General features: G+C 46.1%; 2 protein-coding genes across 2 annotated transcripts; one reads left to right on the top strand and one right to left on the bottom strand.

Moving 5' to 3' along the window:
• The first annotated feature begins 422 nt into the window (after positions 1 to 422).
• Positions 423 to 5,486, top strand: LOC125542530 (methylcrotonoyl-CoA carboxylase beta chain, mitochondrial-like). The gene is made up of 10 exons (XM_048705598.1): positions 423 to 751; positions 852 to 971; positions 1,574 to 2,008; positions 2,085 to 2,175; positions 2,687 to 2,919; positions 3,007 to 3,171; positions 4,002 to 4,076; positions 4,406 to 4,537; positions 5,056 to 5,112; positions 5,190 to 5,486. The coding sequence occupies exons 1-10, from the start codon at positions 566 to 568 to the stop codon at positions 5,391 to 5,393; spliced, it is 1,698 nt and encodes a 565-aa protein (XP_048561555.1). The 5' UTR covers positions 423 to 565; the 3' UTR covers positions 5,394 to 5,486.
• Positions 5,487 to 5,981: 495 nt separating this feature from the next.
• On the bottom strand, positions 5,982 to 7,995 carry LOC125542531 (uncharacterized acetyltransferase At3g50280-like). Its single transcript, XM_048705599.1, has one exon. It carries the CDS (start codon positions 7,651 to 7,653, stop codon positions 6,229 to 6,231), a length of 1,425 nt encoding a protein of 474 aa, XP_048561556.1. The 5' UTR covers positions 7,654 to 7,995; the 3' UTR covers positions 5,982 to 6,228.
• Between the last annotated feature and the right edge of the window lie 11,571 nt (positions 7,996 to 19,566).

Raw genomic sequence — 19,566 nt, 5'->3', positions numbered from 1 at the left:
ATTCATCATTTGCATTTCCATCTTCAGCTATCATATTATTAAGCCGAACATCCATGCTCCATAAAACCAAGCCTCACTAAAATGAATCGCAACAAATTCTCGGAGCAACGCGCAGGGTTGTCGTCTGGTCAGGATCGTGTTTAAGGTCAAGTACGAAATTTTCTAAATAGTACATGCAGCGGAAGAAGACATAAACTATGAAATTTCAAAAAAAGCAATATCTAAGAATTCAATAAATTACTCAATCCATCTGATAATATAAGATATTTTTTTACATTATGAGACCGAGGGAGTAGAAATCAAATGCCTTTGGCTCACTGCCATCATGGTCGTCAATCAAGTCTGCAGGGGTCCTTATCCACATCTGTCTGCCAACGCAGCATGGCATCAGAGCAGACGCGCACGAGGCTCCCGTGGAAGAAAAACACTCTGGAGAGATCGATATCCGCTCGAGCTTCCGTGCGGGAGTGTTCCTCCGCCAGTATACAGAGAGGCATCGCACACTCTGACACAGACTGCTCACTCCACTCCCCACCGGCGCATCCATCATCGTCGTCCGCCGGAGATGCTCAGTCGACTGGCCGCACGGCGGCCCCGCCCAGGCAGCACCCTCGCCGCCGCCTACCGCTCCTCGGCGGCAGCCTCCTCCACGGTCCTGCCCGACGCGCTCGACCGGGGCTCCGACGCCTACGCCCGCAACGCCGCCGCCGTCGGCGGCCTCCTCTCCGACCTGCGCTCCCGCGTCTCCCAGGTGCGTGAGCGCGTGTCGCCGGTCTCTCTCTCCCTTGCTTGACCAGACACCTTCCCCCCCTCTCTCTCTCCTGACGAGGCGGAGGGCGCTGCCGCTGCAGGTTCTGGGCGGCGGAGGCGCGGGGGCGGTGAAGCGGAACGAGGGGCGGGGGAAGCTGCTCCCCAGGGACCGCATCGACCGCCTGCTCGACCCGGGGGCCTCCTTCCTCGAGCTCTCTCAGGTCGGCCATCACTCATCAGCGAGACAGGCCCCTTTTCCTCCGGTGATCAGTTTTATCAAGCAACGGCGTTAAGGAAATTGTACTCCATGTTGGTCTGCTTATCGTAGTTATTCTCGTAGTCTGGCGATTGGACCAGTTACCATTTTCATTCCCGAAAAATGGGACTGAATTTCTCACCCTGCAGCTCTGAATGAAGTGAAAGATTTCTTAGTAGTTGCCATTTTCGTTTGAGGAAAACGGGACGAGTTTTTCACCCCGCGCCTTTCAAAAATGCATTCCCGTTTCTCTATTTTTTAGAGTAATCTTGTATTTATTTTTCAGGAACACGCACCTCTATTTTAAGGACGCATCCTGATTTCCTAAATACCTTAATTTAATAGAGCAGCATGGATGTCACGAATGCACTAAGTATTACATCAGAAAAGACACTGGATGCAAGTCTCAGTACGATATTCGTTTATGTGAAATAATTGACCAGAACGCCATTGTCTTCCAACCCATATTGTTATCTGGTAGGATGCTTCAGAATAGAAACAAATGTTTTCATACTTGTCCAACTTGTTGTGGACTATGAGCTGCTGATGATACTTTTCGCGATAAAGCTTGCAGGATCTGATGTTTATGAGGAAGCATTACCATCAGGGGGAATAATTACTGGCATAGGACCTGTTCATGGACGACTATGCATGTTCGTGGCAAATGACCCAACTACAAAGGGGGGTACATACTATCCAATCACTGTCAAAAAGCATCTGCGGGCGCAGGAAATAGCTTCTGAATGTAAATTGCCCTGCATATATCTTGTTGACAGTGGAGGTGCTAATCTCCCCAAGCAGGCAGAAGTCTTCCCCGACCGTGATAATTTTGGTCGAATATTCTACAATCAGGCTAAGATGTCTGCAGATGGTATTCCTCAGATTGCAGTAGTTTTAGGTTCTTGTACTGCTGGCGGGGCTTATATTCCTGCAATGGCTGATGAGAGTATAATAGTTAAGGGAAATGGAACAATATTTCTAGCTGGTCCACCCCTTGTAAAGGTTAGTATTGTCTGCCTACGATCTTGGGAAAATATCTAAATTATACATGTGCAAGTCTAAATGGCCAATTCTGTAGGCTGCTACGGGGGAGGAGATATCTGCTGAGGACCTTGGTGGAGCATCAGTGCATTGTAAAATATCAGGAGTCTCTGATCATTTTGCACAAGGTATATTTTAACATAAATTGCTGCATAATACGACTCGATTACTGCTCTTTTAGATATAACGAATGGAGGATCGTCTGCTTAATTTCTTAAAAGATGCATTTCCGGCAAGCTTTTAGTGTAAAAATTCTGCTTCTTTCTGTCATTATTTCTTTTTACATGTTCTACATCCACGGTGGTACACGTCCAGCTTGGCGGTTCCAAAAAAAGAAGTATTAACAAGTACCTTATTAGATGTCGTCTCTGAGCATTCTATGGAGATTGGAGAGTACTGTTTGTTTCTGCCCTGATTCATTTGATCATGCAAATAGTTTCCAGACCCTTGTTTGTTTCTTCCCTGATATATTTGATCATGCAAATAGTTTCCAGACCCTGATACTTTGCATTTTATTGTCACTCATTGGATGTTTCTATCTTAAACCATAGATCACCCTCTTATGTATCATTTTTTTCTATACATATTAGTTGGATGTTGTTGCGACTTAGACATGTTTTGCACTGTAAATTGCAATAGATGAACGCCATGGTCTTGCGCTGGGAAGGAACATTGTGAAGAACCTCCATTTGGCCGCTAAAGAAGCAAGTATACACAATTCTGCTTGTGATTACCAAGAACCATTGTATGATGTACAGGAACTTCGTTCAATTGCACCAGCTGATACAAAGCAATCTTTTGATATTCGCTCAATAATAGCTCGTATAGTCGATGGAAGTGAATTTGATGAATTCAAAAAATTGTACGGAACAGTAAGGATTTCTCTTATGCTTGATTACCTTTTGCATTCTGTATTGTGCGTTGTGCAACTCAAATCTGTTTCATTTGCATTTACACAGACACTAGTGACTGGTTTTGCAAGGATATGCGGGCAGCCAGTTGGAATTATTGGAAACAATGGCATTTTATTTACCGAGTCGGCACTAAAGGGTACCCACTTCATTGAGTTGTGTGCTCAACGCAATATTCCTTTGATATTCCTTCAAAATATTTCTGGATTCATGGTATGGCATCTTCTTTACTTTTCAGTTCATTCTTTCATTTCAATTCATGTTCAAAATATTGTCCTTTCCCGCCTCCTATTAATCTACAAAACTTTGTATTTCCGTTATTTCAATGGAAAGTGGTTTAGGCCGGTTCAAAATAATAATAATTCATGGTCATAAATAAAGTGACCTAATCGAGATCGCGAACGCCCCTCACCTCACAAGTTGGCTTTTGACGGTGAGAAGACCCTTTATGACCCAACAATTGTTATGAAAGCATGATTCCAACAACAACAAAAAAAAAAAAAGCATGGTTCTTGCATATCTGGCATGAAGGAGTCTAGTGTTTGAAGGCCTAATGGACCGTGGGTGCCTGAGGACCATCCATGTATTTTGAAGGGGCATGTCAGACACATACAGTGGAGGCTACACACAGTTTGTGATGTCAACTAACATCAGAACTGGTGGAAAACACTCATAATTTTTTGTATTCATCACATAACTCATACAATCATCAAGAGTTTGGTTGGTTGACATCACAAGGTCATACGTCTAGCACTGCCACTGCACAGAGACCGCCCATCTACAGTAAAGGGGCAGATTGAGGCACAAATGAGTGAAGGGGCAGATTGTTGGAATAGTCTGGCATTGGTTGTACGAGGGAAAGACCCCTAAGAACTCTAACCACACAAGATAGCTTCTGGGGATGAGAAAATCTTTTACAGTCCAACAATATGAACTGCATACATACTAAATAGTTGGTCAGGGATACTAAAGTTTGAACATAACAGTTGGTTTTATTTTGGAGTACGAGCCTTCTAACCTTTTGCAGTGACAATGTTTAATAGGTTGGGTCGAAATCTGAAGCAAGTGGAATTGCGAAAGCTGGGGCAAAAATGGTTATGGCAGTTTCCTGTTCAAAGGTCAGACATTTCTACTGTTTCCCATTCTTGGTCTTAGTAAACTAGCGGCCTAGTCTTGCTTTCTTCCGCATTTACACAGCATGCCACATGACATAGCATGAGTAGAGCAGAGTAGCACTTTTGTCTATCTGTTTCCTGTTCTTTTTTTCTCTCTTTCGCCTTCTGGTTTTCCATATGTTCTAGTAGGGTTTCATATCTAGCCTACCCCAACTTGCTTGTGACAAAATGCTATTATGGAATCTATAGCTAGTCCTGTAATTTTATCTACATCTAAAATTCTATAAAATTATATGAATAGAATGACCCTATATATCTATATTTCTGCACAGGTTCCTAAAATTACCATAATTGTCGGTGGAAGTTTTGGTGCTGGGAATTATGGAATGTGTGGACGTGCATACAGCCCGAATTTTTTGTTCATGTGGCCAACTGCTAGGATATCTGTTATGGGCGGCATTCAGGTAAGACCTTTGGACCTGTCATTGGCTACAAATTGTCTTACTATTTTACTAGTATCATTACCTGGCGAAGGATGTCACAAATGTAACTCTTGGTATCAATTCCCTTGAAGCCTAGGGACATAGGTTATTAGGCAGCATTAGTAGTCCAAAATGTAAAGAATCTCAGGTGTTACTCAGTTGCAAATAAAAGTAGCCAGCATGCTACACTTCGTTGTAGAAACATTGTGCACGGTTGTTAGAAACTTTTTCGTGAGGCGCAACCAGGCAAAACAAAAGCAGAATGGCGGAATACCAATATGAGAGCAAAGCAGGCTCTCAGTCCATCAAAAGGCTATTTAGTTTTTTGTGTCTCCTAGGCATGTGCATTGGACATTAAAACGGAAACTGCGGTAGCATACATCGATCATGTTCTTGCACACGTGAACATATTTGCACTGGTTTCTTATGGATATTTTAAGCCTCAAACAAGAGCCAAGCTACCACTGGTTTTAACACATCTTTCTCTTGAACCATTTCAGGCAGCTGGTGTTCTCGCCCAAATAGAGAAGAACAACAGGAAAAGGCAAGGAGTGGAGGTATAGTGCATCGTTTATTGGATTCAGTAAACATAAGACAAGTACTGGTATAAGATGAGACTTTCTTTGTTATGCAGTGGACCAAGGATGATGAAGAGGCCTTCAAAGCCAAAGTCGTCGAGGCATATGACAAGGAAGGAAGCCCGTATTACTCGACCGCTAGGCTTTGGGACGACGGGATCATAGATCCCGCGGATACCAGACGGGTTCTAAGCCTTTGCCTCTCTGCTTCCGCCAAGCCGGTTCCAGAAGACACGAAATATGGCGTGTTTCGAATGTAATTATGTAAGTCATGTATAGTACACATGTCACAGCCCTGTAAAATAAAACCTGCTTTAATGCTTCCAATGAATTGAAATGAGGTGCTTATTCAAGGCTTGTTTCTCTGGGGAAATTTTGCTAGCCCTGCTGTACTGATTTTGTCCATGTGCTTTTCTAGTGCTTGGAATGGGCTAAAAGGCGTCTTGCTCGAGAACGAACTTTGCATTGTGTTGTGTGAAAAGAAACCAGCGCGTGTGGATGTTGGTTACCATGTGCACTACTTCGGGAGTAATATTTAGCAAGTAGCAGACCAGAGTGGTGACAACAAATTGTGCCTGGCTCCGGCAATGACGGTGGCACATCTTCGACTTGCTTAATAATCGTAGCTGGGTGGTCTACATATTTGATATAACTTTTACTCCCTTCGTTCACTTCTGTAAAAACGTTTTAGATATTTAAAACAACATCCAAAACAAAAGTGCTGGGCAGACGACACGCCATGCACGACAGTGGAACGACGCCGAATCCAGCCGTCGGCTGCACTTCATTCACGTGCATGGATGGACTGATATATATGATCGTTCACAAATCGTTCGCACACCATCGTGTGTATAGCATCGCTCCATCCAAAACAGTTCAATTTTATCTGTCTTAAACGTCTTACAAAAATGAATAGAGGGAGTATTATTTCGGACGATTGTGCCATGAATAGATCGAAAGTTTTTCTGCTGCGTTGCTTTAGAGTAACTTCTATTATTTCTGGTAATCATGCTATGAATAAAAAATGAATAGATCGAAGCTTTTAGAAGAAAAAAAAGAGAGTAGCAGACCAGAGTGGTAACATGCATGGAAGATTCAAGGCTTCTTCTCCGGCGTGTCCGGGGTCACGGCAGCCCATAGCTCCTCAATCTCCTCGAGCGCCGCCATGTTGTCGGGCGTGAGCGTGAGCTCTGCGTCGATGCTCCCGCCGCCCTCCCGGCCGGGGTACAGCGACGTCTTGCCGTCGAACTTGTTGGCCCGGCCGCTGCGCGCCGCCACGGGCCTCCCCCACCCGAAGTCGCAGCCGTACATGTCGAACCGCGGCGAGCTGCCCATCATGGTCCCGGTCGGGTCGAAGAAGCGATGCGTGTACACCATGGGCTTGGCCGTCCACGCCGCCACGCGCGCCCTGATGGCCGCGTCCGTGTGCGCCGCCACGGCCCGCCCCACGGCCGCCGCCGCCCACCCGTGCCCGCGCTCCAGGAGGTCCGCGGCGCGCGCCGGCTCCGTCCCGATGGCGTAGATGGCGTTGCCGAAGTACTCCCTGGGCAGCTCCGGCCGCAGCCGCCCGCGGTTGTCGATGGCGGCGCGGCACACGGTCTCCTGCTCCGGCGCCAGCCGCCGCGCGCGGGTGATGCAGCGCCAGAGGAGCGAGGACAGCGCCTGGAACCGCGTCACCGCGGCGGCGCCGGCCGCGTCTCCAGCGGCCAGGAGCTCCTCCCGCGCGCGCTCCTTGAGCGCCGCCAGCGAGTCCGCCGAGAAGTGCAGCATCCGCTCGCGCAACGCCAGCGGGGCCGCCCGCTCGACGAGCTCCGACGCGTCGGCGCACGGCAGCACGGCCGGCCCCGCCGCGCCGCCGTCCGGCGACCAGCGCTCGAACGAGGGCCTCGGCGTCGGGGGCGCCGGGGCGAGGCCGAGCCTGGCGCGCGCGAGGGCCGCCCAGCTGTTGACGAGGTCCCAGAAGGCGGTGCCGTCGGAGAGCGCGTGGTTGTAGGCGAGCCCGACGAACACCCCGTCGGCGAGGTCGGTCACCTGGACGGCGAGCAGCGGCTGCTCGCGGCCGCCGTAGTTGACGGCGTCGGTGAGCTGGAAGAACTGCGCCAGCACGTCGCGCGGCACGTCGGCGTCGGGCGGGACGATGTCCGCCATGGCCACGCCGTCGGCGACGGCGTGCACGACCTCCACGCCCTGGCCGTCGCAGTCGATGTGGACGGAGCAGCCAACGACGGCGCCGGTAAGTTGGTCCCTGTGCTGCTCCGTGGCGCAGCGGCCGGCAACGGGGTAGTAGTAGACAAGCGCGTCGCCGAGGGCCGCGGCGAGGTGGTCGACGACGCCGGCGGCGGTGGAGAGGGCGGATGCCGAGGAAGAGGGTGAGGGTCTGTGGAAGAGGAGGCCCTTCTGGATGTAGTTGGCGGAGAGCATGGCGGCGTCCCAGGAGGTTAGCGGGATGCGCTCGCGCGGGCGCGGCGGCGGCGCCACCGTGCGCGACGACACCACGCGCACCACGGACGGCGACGGCATCGCGCTTGTCTGGGGAGTAGCAGGTTTGTTGCTAGCTGCAGGCTGGACAGTGAGTACTGATTTGGTTGGTTGGTGGCAGTAAAAAAATTGGACCTTTACCAGGCCAGCCAGATCGATCTCATATTTAATTTGGACACGTGATATCTGCAGATACGCGCATAGCTTACACTAGTCACAGTGGGGAGGAACATGCATATATTACTAGTCTATATGTTACTATCTCCACAGTGAGTAGTAACATATGTGTTATGTCATGCATTACTTTATTTATTAGGTTGTAGACACATATTTTTTTGATATGTGTGATGTTATTGTAACTAGCTATGTTACCACATGTCTCTTTTTCTTCATTAATTACATGCCACATCATCTATTTTATGTAGATAAGTGTGATGTTACCATTTATGTTACTCCCACTGTGGGTAGTCTTAGCAATTCTATTTTAGCAAATCAGTCAGATTTCACACGTGGAGTGGAAAGTTGGGCGCCCTTCTTATAATTTCTTTTACTCCCTCCGTTTCAAAATAGACGGTGTACTATTTTTTGAAACGGCAAACCTCTTTTAAGTTTGACGAAATTTACAGAGAAATATATCAATATACATAATATCAAATCGGCACCATTGGATTCATCATGAAATGAATTTTTATTTTATATTATTTAGTATTGTCGATGTCAATATTCTTGGCTTTGAACTTGATCAAAGTTAAGGAAATTTAACTTTTCAAAATACTAACACACCTTATACTTTGGAACCGAGGGAGTATTTGGTTTGGCAAGTGCGGGAGATGATGGATTGTGTTTCTTTTTATTTCTAATGTGTGGAGTTTTGGCCCGCCATCGGCGGTGTGATTCAGCGTCACCTGCTAATCGAACTCGTAGTTATGTATTTGTGAAATTTTCTATGTCGGTGACTGCGTGTACTACATTATTCTACAGTATGGCATGTTGGTACTTCTTTTCTCTAGGTGGTGAGAGAGTGTTGTTATGGGCCTCAATCTAGGGTTGGAGCGGAGGAGGAGAGGAAGGAAGCGGAAAGGGGATCGGCCGAGGAGGACGAAGGTCAGCTTCGTTTCTCTTTAGATTCGTTTACAATAATTCTCGATGCCTCTCATCGACTCGGCCAACACGCTATAAAGCCAGGCACGCAGGCCTCACCACCCACACCACTCACTAGGCCCTCTCGCTCGGTCCACTGGTCAGCCCAGCTCAGGACCGCCAGTCCTTCGCTCTGCTTCGTCATGGCCCTTTGGTGTAGTCGTGTCGCTGACCAGTGGGGTCACGCCAGCGGCCGTGACAGTCCCCCCCCCCCTCTTGAGAGCCGCCTTGTCCCCAAGGCGGAGACCGCGGGAAACGTAGTTGAAGAAGCTCTGGATCCTCCCATGTCGATAGCATGTCAGGCAGGTTGCCCCACTTGATACGGAGACGCAGTTTTGATCTGCCTCCCACACGAACCAGCTTCTCTTCCAGGATGGACTCCGGTTCATGCTTCGCCTGCAGAATAGCATTGTCAGGGGGTAAAGTATCACTTACTGGAACCACAGCTTCTTCCGCCTTCTTCAACTGGGACACGTGCACCACATTGTGAATCTTGCTTGACGGCGGCAACTACAGCTTGTATGCAACCGCACCCACACGCGCAATGACTCGGTATGGTCCAAAGTAACGAAATGCCAACTTCTGGTGCGGACGTTGAGCCACCGACGATTGGATGAATGGTTGAAGTTTCAGCTGCAATGCATCCCCCACCTGGAATTCCCTGTCAGTGCGTTTTTGCCTGCCTGAGCCTTCATTCGGTCTTGCGCTTTCTTGAGCTGTCGTTGCAAGTGTTGCACCATGATTTCTCGCTCTTGCAACCACGCTGCCAAGTCTGGTACAGCACACTCATCCACCTGCGCAATCCCGAATTCTCTGGGAAGATGTCCATAGATTACTTCGAATGGTGTGCGTCCGAGAGCCGAATGGAACGAGGTATTGTACCAGTATTCTGCTAGAGCCAGACATTTGGACCAATCGCCAGGACAAGAGTGAACTGCACTGTTGGTGAACGTAGCAGAATTTTAAAATTGTCTACGCATCACCAAGATCAATCTATGGAGTCATCTAGCAACGAGGGAGAGAGGAGTGCATCTACATACCCTTGTAGATCACGAGCGGAAGCGTTCAAGAGAACGGGGATGATGGAGTCGTACTCGTCGTGATCCAAATCACCGATGACCAAGTGCCGAACGGACGGCACCTCCGCGTTCAACACACGTACGGAGCGGATGACGTCTCCTCCTTCTTGATCCAGCAAGGGGGAAGGAGAGGTTGATGAAGATCCAGCAGCACGACGGCGTGGTGGTGGATGCAGCAGTGATCGCAGCAGGGCTTCGCCGAGCTTCTGCGAGAGGGAGAGGTGTAGCAAGGGAGAGGGAGGCGCCAAGACTTGAGGTGCGGCTGCCCTCCCTCCCCCCTTTATATAGGCCCCCTGGGGGGTGCCGGCCCTGGAGATGGGATCTCCCAAGGGGGGGGCGGCGGCCAAGGGGGGTGGAGTGCCCCCCAAGGCAAGTGGAGGCGCCCCCCACCCTAGGGTTTCCAACCCTAGGCGCAGGGGGCCCAAGGGGGGTGCACCAGCCCACTATGGGCTGGTTCCCCTCCCCACTTCGGCCCATGGGGCCCTCCGGGATGGGTGGTCCCACCCGGTGGACCCCCGGGACCCATCCGGTGGTCCCGGTACAATACCGGTGACCCCAAATCTTTTCCGATGGCCGAAACTACACTTCCTATATATAATTCTTCACCTCCGGACCATTCCGTAACTCCTCGTGACGTCCAGGATCTCATCCGGGACTCCGAACAACTTTCGGATTACTGCATACTCATATCTCTACAACCCTAGTGTCACCGAACCTTAAGTGTGTAGACCCTACGGGTTCGGGAGACAAGCAGACATGACCGAGACGACTCTCCGGTCAATAACCAACAGCGGGATCTGGATACCCATGTTGGCTCCCACATGCTCCTCGATGATCTCATCGGATGAACCACGATGTCGAGGACTTAATCAATCCCGTATTCAATTCCCTTTGTCAATCGGTACGTTACTTGCCCGAGACTCGATCGTCGGTATCCCAATACCTTGTTCAGTCTCGTTACCGGCAAGTCACTTTACTCGTACCGTAATGCATGATTGAAGGAAATATTCCCTAGAGGCAATAATAAAGTTATTATTTATTTCCTCATATCATGATAAATGTTTATTATTCATGCTAGAATTGTATTAACCGGAAACATAATACTTGTATTAAATGGAGCATATGAGATGTTCCAGGAGTTGAAGTTAATATTTCAAGCAAATACCCGAGTTGAGAGATATGTAGTCTCCAACAAGTTCTATAGCTAAAAGATGGAGGAGAATCGCTCAACTAGTGAGCATGTGCCCAGATTGTCTGAGTACAACAATCGCTTGAATCAAGTGGGAGTTAATCTTCCAGATAAGATAGTGATTGACAGAATTCTCTAGTCACCATCACCAAAGTTAGTAGAACTTCGTGATGAACTATGATATGCAAGGGATAACGGAAACGATTCCCAAGCTCTTCGTAATGCGGAAAATGAAGAAGGTAGAAATCGAGAAAAACATCAAGTGTTGATGGTAGACAAGACCACTAGTTTCAAGAAAAGGGCAGAGGGAAGAAGGGGAACTTCAAGAAGAACAGCAAGCAAGTTGCTGCTCAAGTGAAGAAGCCCAAGTCTGGTCCTAAGCCTGAGACTAAGTGTTTCTACTACAAAGGGACTGGTCACTGGAAGCGGAACTACCCCAAGTGATTGGCAGATAAGAAGGATGGCAAAGTGAACATAAGTATATTTGATATACATGTTATTGATGTGTACTTTACTAGTGTTTATAGCAACCCCTCAGTATTTGATACTAGTTCAGTTGCTAAGATTAGTAACTCGAAACGGGAGTTGCAGAATAAACAGAGACTAGTTAAGGGTGAAGTGACGATGTGTGTTGGAAGTGGTTCCAAGATTGATATGATCATCATCGCATACTCCCTATACTTTCGGGATTAGTGTTGAACCTGAATAATTGTTATTTGGTGTTTGCGTTGAGCATGAATATGATTTGATCATGTTTATTGTAATACGGTTATTCATTTAAGTAAGAGAATAAATTGTTGTTTTGTTTACATGAATAAAACCTTATATGGTTACACACCCAATGAAAATAGTTTATTGGATCTCGATCGTAGTGATACACATACTCATAATATTGAAACCAAAAGATGCAAAGTTAATAATGATAGTGCAACTTATTAGTAGCACTACCGTTTAGGTCATATTGGTGTAAAGCGCATGAAAAAACTCCATGCTGATGGGCTTTTGGAATCACTTGATTATGAATCAGTTGATGCTTGCGAACCATGCCTCATGGGCAAGATGACTAAGACTGTTCTTCGGAACAATGGAGCGAGCAACAGATTTGTTGGAAATCATACATACTGATGTATGTGGTCCGATGAATATTGAGGCTCGCGACAAGTATCATTATTTTCTGATCTTCACAGATGATTTGAGCAGATATGAGTATATCTACTTGATGAAACATAAGTCTGAAACATTTGAAAAGTTCAAAGAATTTCAGAGTGAAGTGAAAAATCATCGTAACAAGAAAATAAAATTTCTACGATCTGATCGTAGAGAAGAGTATTTGAGTTACGAGTTTGGCCTTCAGTTAAAAACAATGTGAAATAGTTTCACTACTCACGCCACCTGGAACACCACAATGTAATGGTGTGTCCGAACGTCATAGCCGTACTTTATTAAATATGGTGCGATCTATGATGTCTCTTACCGATCTACCACTATCATTTTGGGGTTATGCATTAGAGACAGCTGCATTCACGTTAAATGGGCACCATCTAAATCTGTTGAGACGACACCGTATGAACTATGGTTTGGCAAGAAACCAAAGTTGTCGTTTCTTAAAGTTTGGGGTTGCGATGCTTATATGAAAAAGTTTCATCCTGATAAGCTCAAACTCAAATCGGAGAAGTAAATCTTCATAGGATATCCAAATAAAACTATTGGATCCACCTTCTATCACAGATCCGAAGGCAAGACTTTTGTTGCTAAGTTCGGAAACTTTCTGGAGAAGGAGTTTCTCTCGAAAGAAGTGAGTGGGAGGAAAGTAGAACTTGATAAGGTAATTGTACCTTCTCCCTTATTGGAAAGTAGTTCATCACAGAAATCTGTTCCTGTGGCTACTACACCAATTAGTGAGGAAGCTAATGATGATGATCATGTAACTTCAGATCAAGTTACTACCAAATCTCGTAGGTAAACCGGAGTGAGATCCGCACCAGAGTGGTACGGTAATCCTGTTCTGGAGGTCATGCTACTTGACCATGACGAACCTACGAACTATGAAGAAGCGATGGTGAGCCCAGATTCCGCAAAATGGCTTGAGGCCATGAAATCTGAGATGGGATCCATGTATGAGAACAAAGTATGGACTTTGGTTGACTTGCCCGATGATCGGCAAGCAATTGAGAATAAATGGATCTTCAAGAGGAAGACGGACGCTGACAGTAGTGTTACTATCTACAAAGCTAGAATTGTCGCAAAAGGTTTTCGACAAGTTCAAGGTGTTGACTACGATGAGAGTTTCTCACTCGTATCTATGCTTAAGTCTGTCCGAATCATGTTAGCAATTGCCGCATTTTATGAAATCTGGCAAATGGATAAACAAGACTGCATTCCTTAATAGATTTATTAAAGAAGAGTTGTATATGATACAACCAGAAGGTTTTGTCAATCCTAAAGGTGCTAACAAAATATGCAAGCTCCAGCGATCCATCTATGGACTGGTGCAAGCATCTCGGAGTTGGAATATACGCTTTGATAAGTTGATCAAAGCATATAGTTTTATACAGACTTGCGATGAAGCCTGTATTTACAAGAAAGTGAGTGGGAGCACTACAACATTTATGATAAGTATATGTGAATGACATATTGTTGATCGGAAATAATGTAGAATTATTCTGCAAAGCATAAAGGAGTGTTTGAAAGGTATTTTTCAAAGAAAGACCTCGGTAAAGCTGCTTACATATTGAGCATCAAGATCTATAGAGATAGATCAAGACGCTTGATAAGTTTTTTCAATGAGTACATACCTTGACAAGATTTTGAAGTAGTTCAAAATGGAACAGTCAAAGAAAGAGTTCTTGCCTGTATTGCAAGGTGTGAAATTGAGTAAGACTCAAAGCCCGACCACAGCAGAAGATAGAAATAGAATGAAAGTCATTCTCTATGCCTCAGCCATAGGTTCTATAAAGTATGCCATGCTGTGTACCAGATCTATTGTATACCCTACACTGTGTTAAGCAAGGGAGTACAATAGTGATCTAAGAGTAGATCACTAGACAGCGGTCAAAATTATCCTTAGTGGAATAAGGAAATATTTCTCAATTATGGAGGTGATAAAAAAAGGTTCGTCGTAAAAAGTTACGTCGATGCAAGTTTTGACACAGATCTGGATGACTCTAAGTCTCGATCTAGATACATATTGAAAGTGGGAGCAATAAGCTAGAGTAGCTCCGTGCAGAGCATTGTTGACATAGAAATTCGCAAAATACTTACGGATCTGAATGTGACAGACCCGTTGACTAAAATTATCTCACAAGCAAAACATGATCACACCTTAGTACTCTTTGGGTGTTAATCACATAGCGATGTGAACTAGATTACTGACTCTAGTAAACCCTTTGGGTGTTGATCACATATCGATGTGAACTATGGGTGTTAATCACATGGTAATGTGAACTATTGCTGTTAAATCACATGGCGATGTGAACTAGATTAGTGACTCTAGTGCAAGTGGGAGACTGAAGGAAATATGCCCTAGAGGCAATAATAAAGTTATTATTTATTTACTCATATCATGATAAATGTTTATTATTCATGCTAGAATTGTATTAACCGGAAACATAATACTTGTGTGAATACATAGACAAACAAAGTGTCACTAGTATGCCTCTACTTGGCTAGCTCGTTAATCGAAGATGGTTATGTTTCCTAACCATAAACAAAAGAGTTGTTATTTGATTAACGGGATCACATCATTAGGAGAATGATGTGATTGACATGACCCATTCCATTAGCTTAGCACCCGATCGTTTAGTATGTTGCTATTGCTTTCTTCATGACTTATACATGTTCCTATGACTATGAGATTATGCAACTCCCGTTTGCCGGAGGAACACTTTGTGTGCTACCAAACGTCAAAATGTAACTGGGTGATTATAAAGGTGCTCTACAGGTGTCTCCAAAGGTACATGTTGGGTTGGCGTATTTCGAGATTAGGATTTGTCACTCCGATTGTCGAAGAGGTATCTCTGGGCCCTCTCGGTAATGCACATCACATAAGCCTTGCAAGCATTGCAACTAATAAGTTAGTTGTGAGATGATGTATTACGGAACGAGTAAAGAGACTTGCCGGTAACGAGATTGAACTAGGTATTAAGATACCGACGATCGAATCTCGGGCAAGTAACATACCGATGACAAAGGGAACAATGTATGTTCTTATGCGGTCTGACCGATAAAGATTTTCGTAGAATATGTAGGAGCCAATATGGGCATCCAGGTCCCGCTATTGGTTATTGACCAGAGACGTGTCTCGGTCATGTCTACATTGTTCTCGAACCCGTAGGGTCCGCACGCTTAAGGTTTCGATGACAGTTATATTATGAGTTTATGAGTTTTGATGTACCGAAGGAGTTCGGAGTCTCGGATGAGATCGGGGACATGACGAGGAGTCTCGAAATGGTCGAGACGTAAAGATTGATATATTGGACGACTATATTCGGACATCGGAAAGGTTCCGAGTGATTCGGGTATTTTTCGGAGTACCGGGTAGTTACGGGAGAAGCAATGGGCCTTGATGGGCTTTAGTGGGAAGAGGAGAAAGGGCCAAGGGGCTGCTGCGCCCCCCCTCCCCTCTAGTCTGAATTGGACTAGGGAAAAGGGGGCCGGCCACCTCTCCTTCTCCTCCACTTCCTTCTCCCTTCCTCCCCTCTTGGTGGACTCCTACTAGGACTTGGAGTCCTAGTAGGACTCCACATCCTGGCCGCACCTAGCCTTGGCCGGCCTCCTCCTCCTCCATCCTTTATATACTGAGGCAAGGGGCACCCCATGAACACAAGTTGATCCACGTGATCTATTCCTTAGCCGTGTGCGGCGCCCCCAGCCACCATATTCCTCGATAATATTGTAGCGGTGCTTAGGCGAAGCCCTGCAGTAGTAGTACATCAAGATCGTCACCACGCCGTCGTGCTGACGGAACTCTTCCCCGACACTTTGCTGGATCGGAGTCCGGGGATCGTCATCGAGCCGAACGTGTGCTAGAACTCGGAGGTGCCGTAGTTTCGGTGCTTGATCGGTCGGATCGTGAAGACGTACGACTACATCAACCAAATGCTTCCATTGTCGATCTACTAGGTATGTAGATCACACTCTCCCCTCTCGTTGCTATGCATCACCATGATCTTGCGTGTGCGTAGGAAAATTTTGACATTACTACGTTCCCCAACAATGATCCCGTGATCAACCACTTGATCACATTGAGCTCATTATGATGATGCATTACCGAGTGGGCCCAGAGATACCTCTCCGTCATACGGAGTGACAAATCCCAGTCTCGATTCGTGCCAACCCAACAGACACTTTCGGAGATACCTGTAATGTACCTTTATAGTCACCCAGTTACGTTGTGACGTTTGGCACACCCAAGGCACTCCTACGGTATCCAGGAGTTGCACAATCTCATGGTCTAAGGAAATGATACTTGACATTCAGAAAAGCTACAACAAACGAACTACACGGTCTTTGTGCTATGCTTAGGTTTGGGTCTTGTCCATCACATCATTCTCCTAATGATGTGATCCCGTTATCAATGACATCCCCATGTCCATAGCCAGGAAACCATGACTATCTGTTGATCAACGAGCTAGTCAACTAGAGGCTCACTAGGGACACATTGTGGTCTATGTATTCACACATGTATTACGGTTTCCGGATAATACAATTATAGCATGAATAATAGACAATTATCATGAACAAGGAAATATAATAATCATTTTATTATTGCCTCTAGGGCATATTTCCAACAGTCTCCCACTTGCACTAGAGTCAATCATCTAGTTACATTGTGATGAATCGAACACCCATGGAATTCTGGTGTTGATCATGTTTTGCTCTAGGGAGAGGTTTAGTCAACGGATCTGCTACATTCAGGTCCGTATATACTTTACAAATTTTTATGTCTCCATTTTGAACACTTTCACGAATGGAGTTGAAGCGACGCTTGATATGCCTGGTCTTCCTGTGAAACCTGGGCTCCTTGGCAAGGGCAATAGCTCCAGTGTTGTCACAGAAGAGAGTCATCGGCCCCGACGCATTGGGTATGACTCCTAGGTCGGTGATGAACTCCTTCACCCAGATTGCTTCTTGTGCTGCCTCCGAGGCTGCCATGTACTCCGCTTCACATGTAGATCCCGCCACCACGCTTTGCTTGCAACTGCACCAGCTTACTGCCCCACCATTCAAAATATACACGTATCCGGTTTGTGACTTAGAGTCATCCAGATCTGTGTCGAAGCTAGCATCGACGTAACCCTTTACGACGAGCTCTTCGTCACCTCCATAAACGAGAAACATTTCCTTAGTCCTTTTCAGGTACTTCAGGATATTCTTAACCGCTGTCCAGTGTTCCATGCCGGGATTACTTTGGTACCTTCCTACCAAACTTACGGCAAGGTTTACATCAGGTCTGGTACACAGCATAGCATACATGATAGACCCTATGGCTGAGGCATAGGGGACGACACTCATCTTTTCTCTATCTTCTGCCGCGGTCGGGCTTTGAGCCGTGCTCAATCTCGTACCTTGCAATACAAGCAAGAACCCCTTCTTTGACTGATCCATTTTGAACTTCTTCAATATCTTGTCAAGGTACGTACTCTGTGAAAGACCAATGAGGCGTCTCGATCTATCTCTATAGATCTTGATGCCAAATATATAAGCAGCTTCTCCAAGGTCCTTCATTGAAAAACACTTGTTCAAGTAGGCCTTTATGCTTTCCAAGAATTCTATATCATTTCCCATCAACAGTGTGTCATCCACATACAATATGAGAAATGCTACAGAGCTCCCACTCACTTTCTTGTAAATGCAGGCTTCTCCATAAGTCTGCATAAACCCAAACGCTTTGATCATCTCATCAAAGCGAATGTTCCAACTCCGAGATGCTTGCACCAGCCCATAAATCGAACGTTGGAGCTTGCACACCTTGTCAGCATTCTTAGGATCGACAAAACCTTCCGGCTGCATCATATACAATTCTTCCTTAAGGAAACCATTAAGGAATGCCGTTTTGACGTCCATTTGCCATATTTCATAATCATAGAATGCGGCAATTGCTAACATGATTCAGACGGACTTCAGCTTCGCTACAGGTGAGAAAGTCTCATCGTAGTCAACCCCTTGAACTTGTCGATAACCCTTAGCGACAAGCCGAGCTTTATAGATGGTCACATTACCATCCGCGTCTGTCTTCTTCTTAAAGATCCATTTATTTTCTATGGCTCGCCGATCATCGGGCAAGTCAGTCAAAGTCCATACCACGTTTTCATACATGGATCCTATCTCGGATTTCATGGCCTCCAGCCATTTGTCAGAATCCGGGCCCGCCATCGCTTCTTCATAGTTTGAAGGTTCACCGTTGTCTAACAACATGATTTCCAAGACAGGGTTGCCATACCACTCTGGTGCGGAACATGTCCTTGTGGACCTACGAAGTTCAGTAGCAACTTGATCTGAAGTTTCATGATCATCATCATTAACTTCCTCTCTAGTCGGTGCAGGCACCTCAGGAACATTTTCCTGAGTTGCGCCACTTTCCGGTTCAAGAGGCAATACTTCATCAAGTTCTACTTTCCTCCCACTTACTTCTTTCGAGAGAAACTCTTTCTCTAGAAAGGATCCATTCTTGGCAACAAAGATCTTGCCTTTGGATCTGAGGTAGAAGGTATACCCAATAGTTTCTTTAGGGTATCCTATGAAGACGCATTTCAGGTTGAAGTTTCCAAGACGCATTTCAGGTTGAGGTAGAAGGTATACCCAATAGTTTCTTTAGGGTATTCTTGGCAACAAAGATTTTTCCGACTTGGATTCGAGCTTTTCAGGTTGAAGTTTCTTGACATAAGCATCGCATCCCCAAACTTTTAGAAACGACAGCTTAGGTTTCTTCCCAAACCATAATTCATACGGTGTCGTCTCAACGGATTTCGACGGAGCCCTATTTAAAGTGAATGCGGCAGTCTCTAAAGCATAGCCCCAAAATGATAGCGGTAAATCGGTAAGAGACATCATAGATCGCACCATATCTAATAGAGTGCGATTACGATGTTCAGACACACCATTACGCTGAGGTGTTCCAGGCGGCGTGAGTTGTGAAACTATTCCACATTTTCTTAAGTGTGTGCCAAATTCGTGACTCAAGTATTCTCCCCCACGATCTGATCGCAAGAACTTGATTTTCCTGCCACGTTGATTCTCAACCTCACTCTGAAATTCCTTGAACTTTTCAAAGGTCTCAGACTTGTGTTTCATTAAGTAGACATACCCATATCTACTCAAGTCATCAGTGAGGGTGAGAACATAACGATAACCACCGCGAGCCTCAACACTAATTGGACCGCACACATCTGTATGTATGATTTCCAATAAGTTGGTTGCTCGCTCCATTGTTCCTGAGAACGGAGTCTTGGTCATTTTACCCATGAGGCATGGTTCGCACGTGTCAAATGATTCGTAATCAAGAGACTCTAAAAGTCCATCTGCATGGAGCTTCTTCATGCGTTTGAC

The sequence above is a fragment of the Triticum urartu genome, chromosome 3 (genome assembly GCF_003073215.2).
Source record: "Triticum urartu cultivar G1812 chromosome 3, Tu2.1, whole genome shotgun sequence".
NCBI classification, from domain to species: domain Eukaryota; kingdom Viridiplantae; phylum Streptophyta; class Magnoliopsida; order Poales; family Poaceae; genus Triticum; species Triticum urartu.
The sequence above is the reverse complement of the archived record's forward strand: the minus strand, read 5'-3'. Positions and strand labels throughout refer to the sequence as shown.

Excerpts from the sequence above, each read along its gene's own strand:
- LOC125542530 (XM_048705598.1), top strand. The coding sequence starts at position 566 with ATGCTCAGTCGACTGGCCGCACGGCGGCCCCGCCCAGGCAGCACCCTC. Across the intron at positions 752-851 it reads TGCGCTCCCGCGTCTCCCAG|GTTCTGGGCGGCGGAGGCGC; the intron begins GTGCGTGAGCGC and ends CTGCCGCTGCAG. Across the intron at positions 4,538-5,055 it reads CTGTTATGGGCGGCATTCAG|GCAGCTGGTGTTCTCGCCCA; the intron begins GTAAGACCTTTG and ends GAACCATTTCAG.
- LOC125542531 (XM_048705599.1), bottom strand. The coding sequence starts at position 7,653 with ATGCCGTCGCCGTCCGTGGTGCGCGTGGTGTCGTCGCGCACGGTGGCG.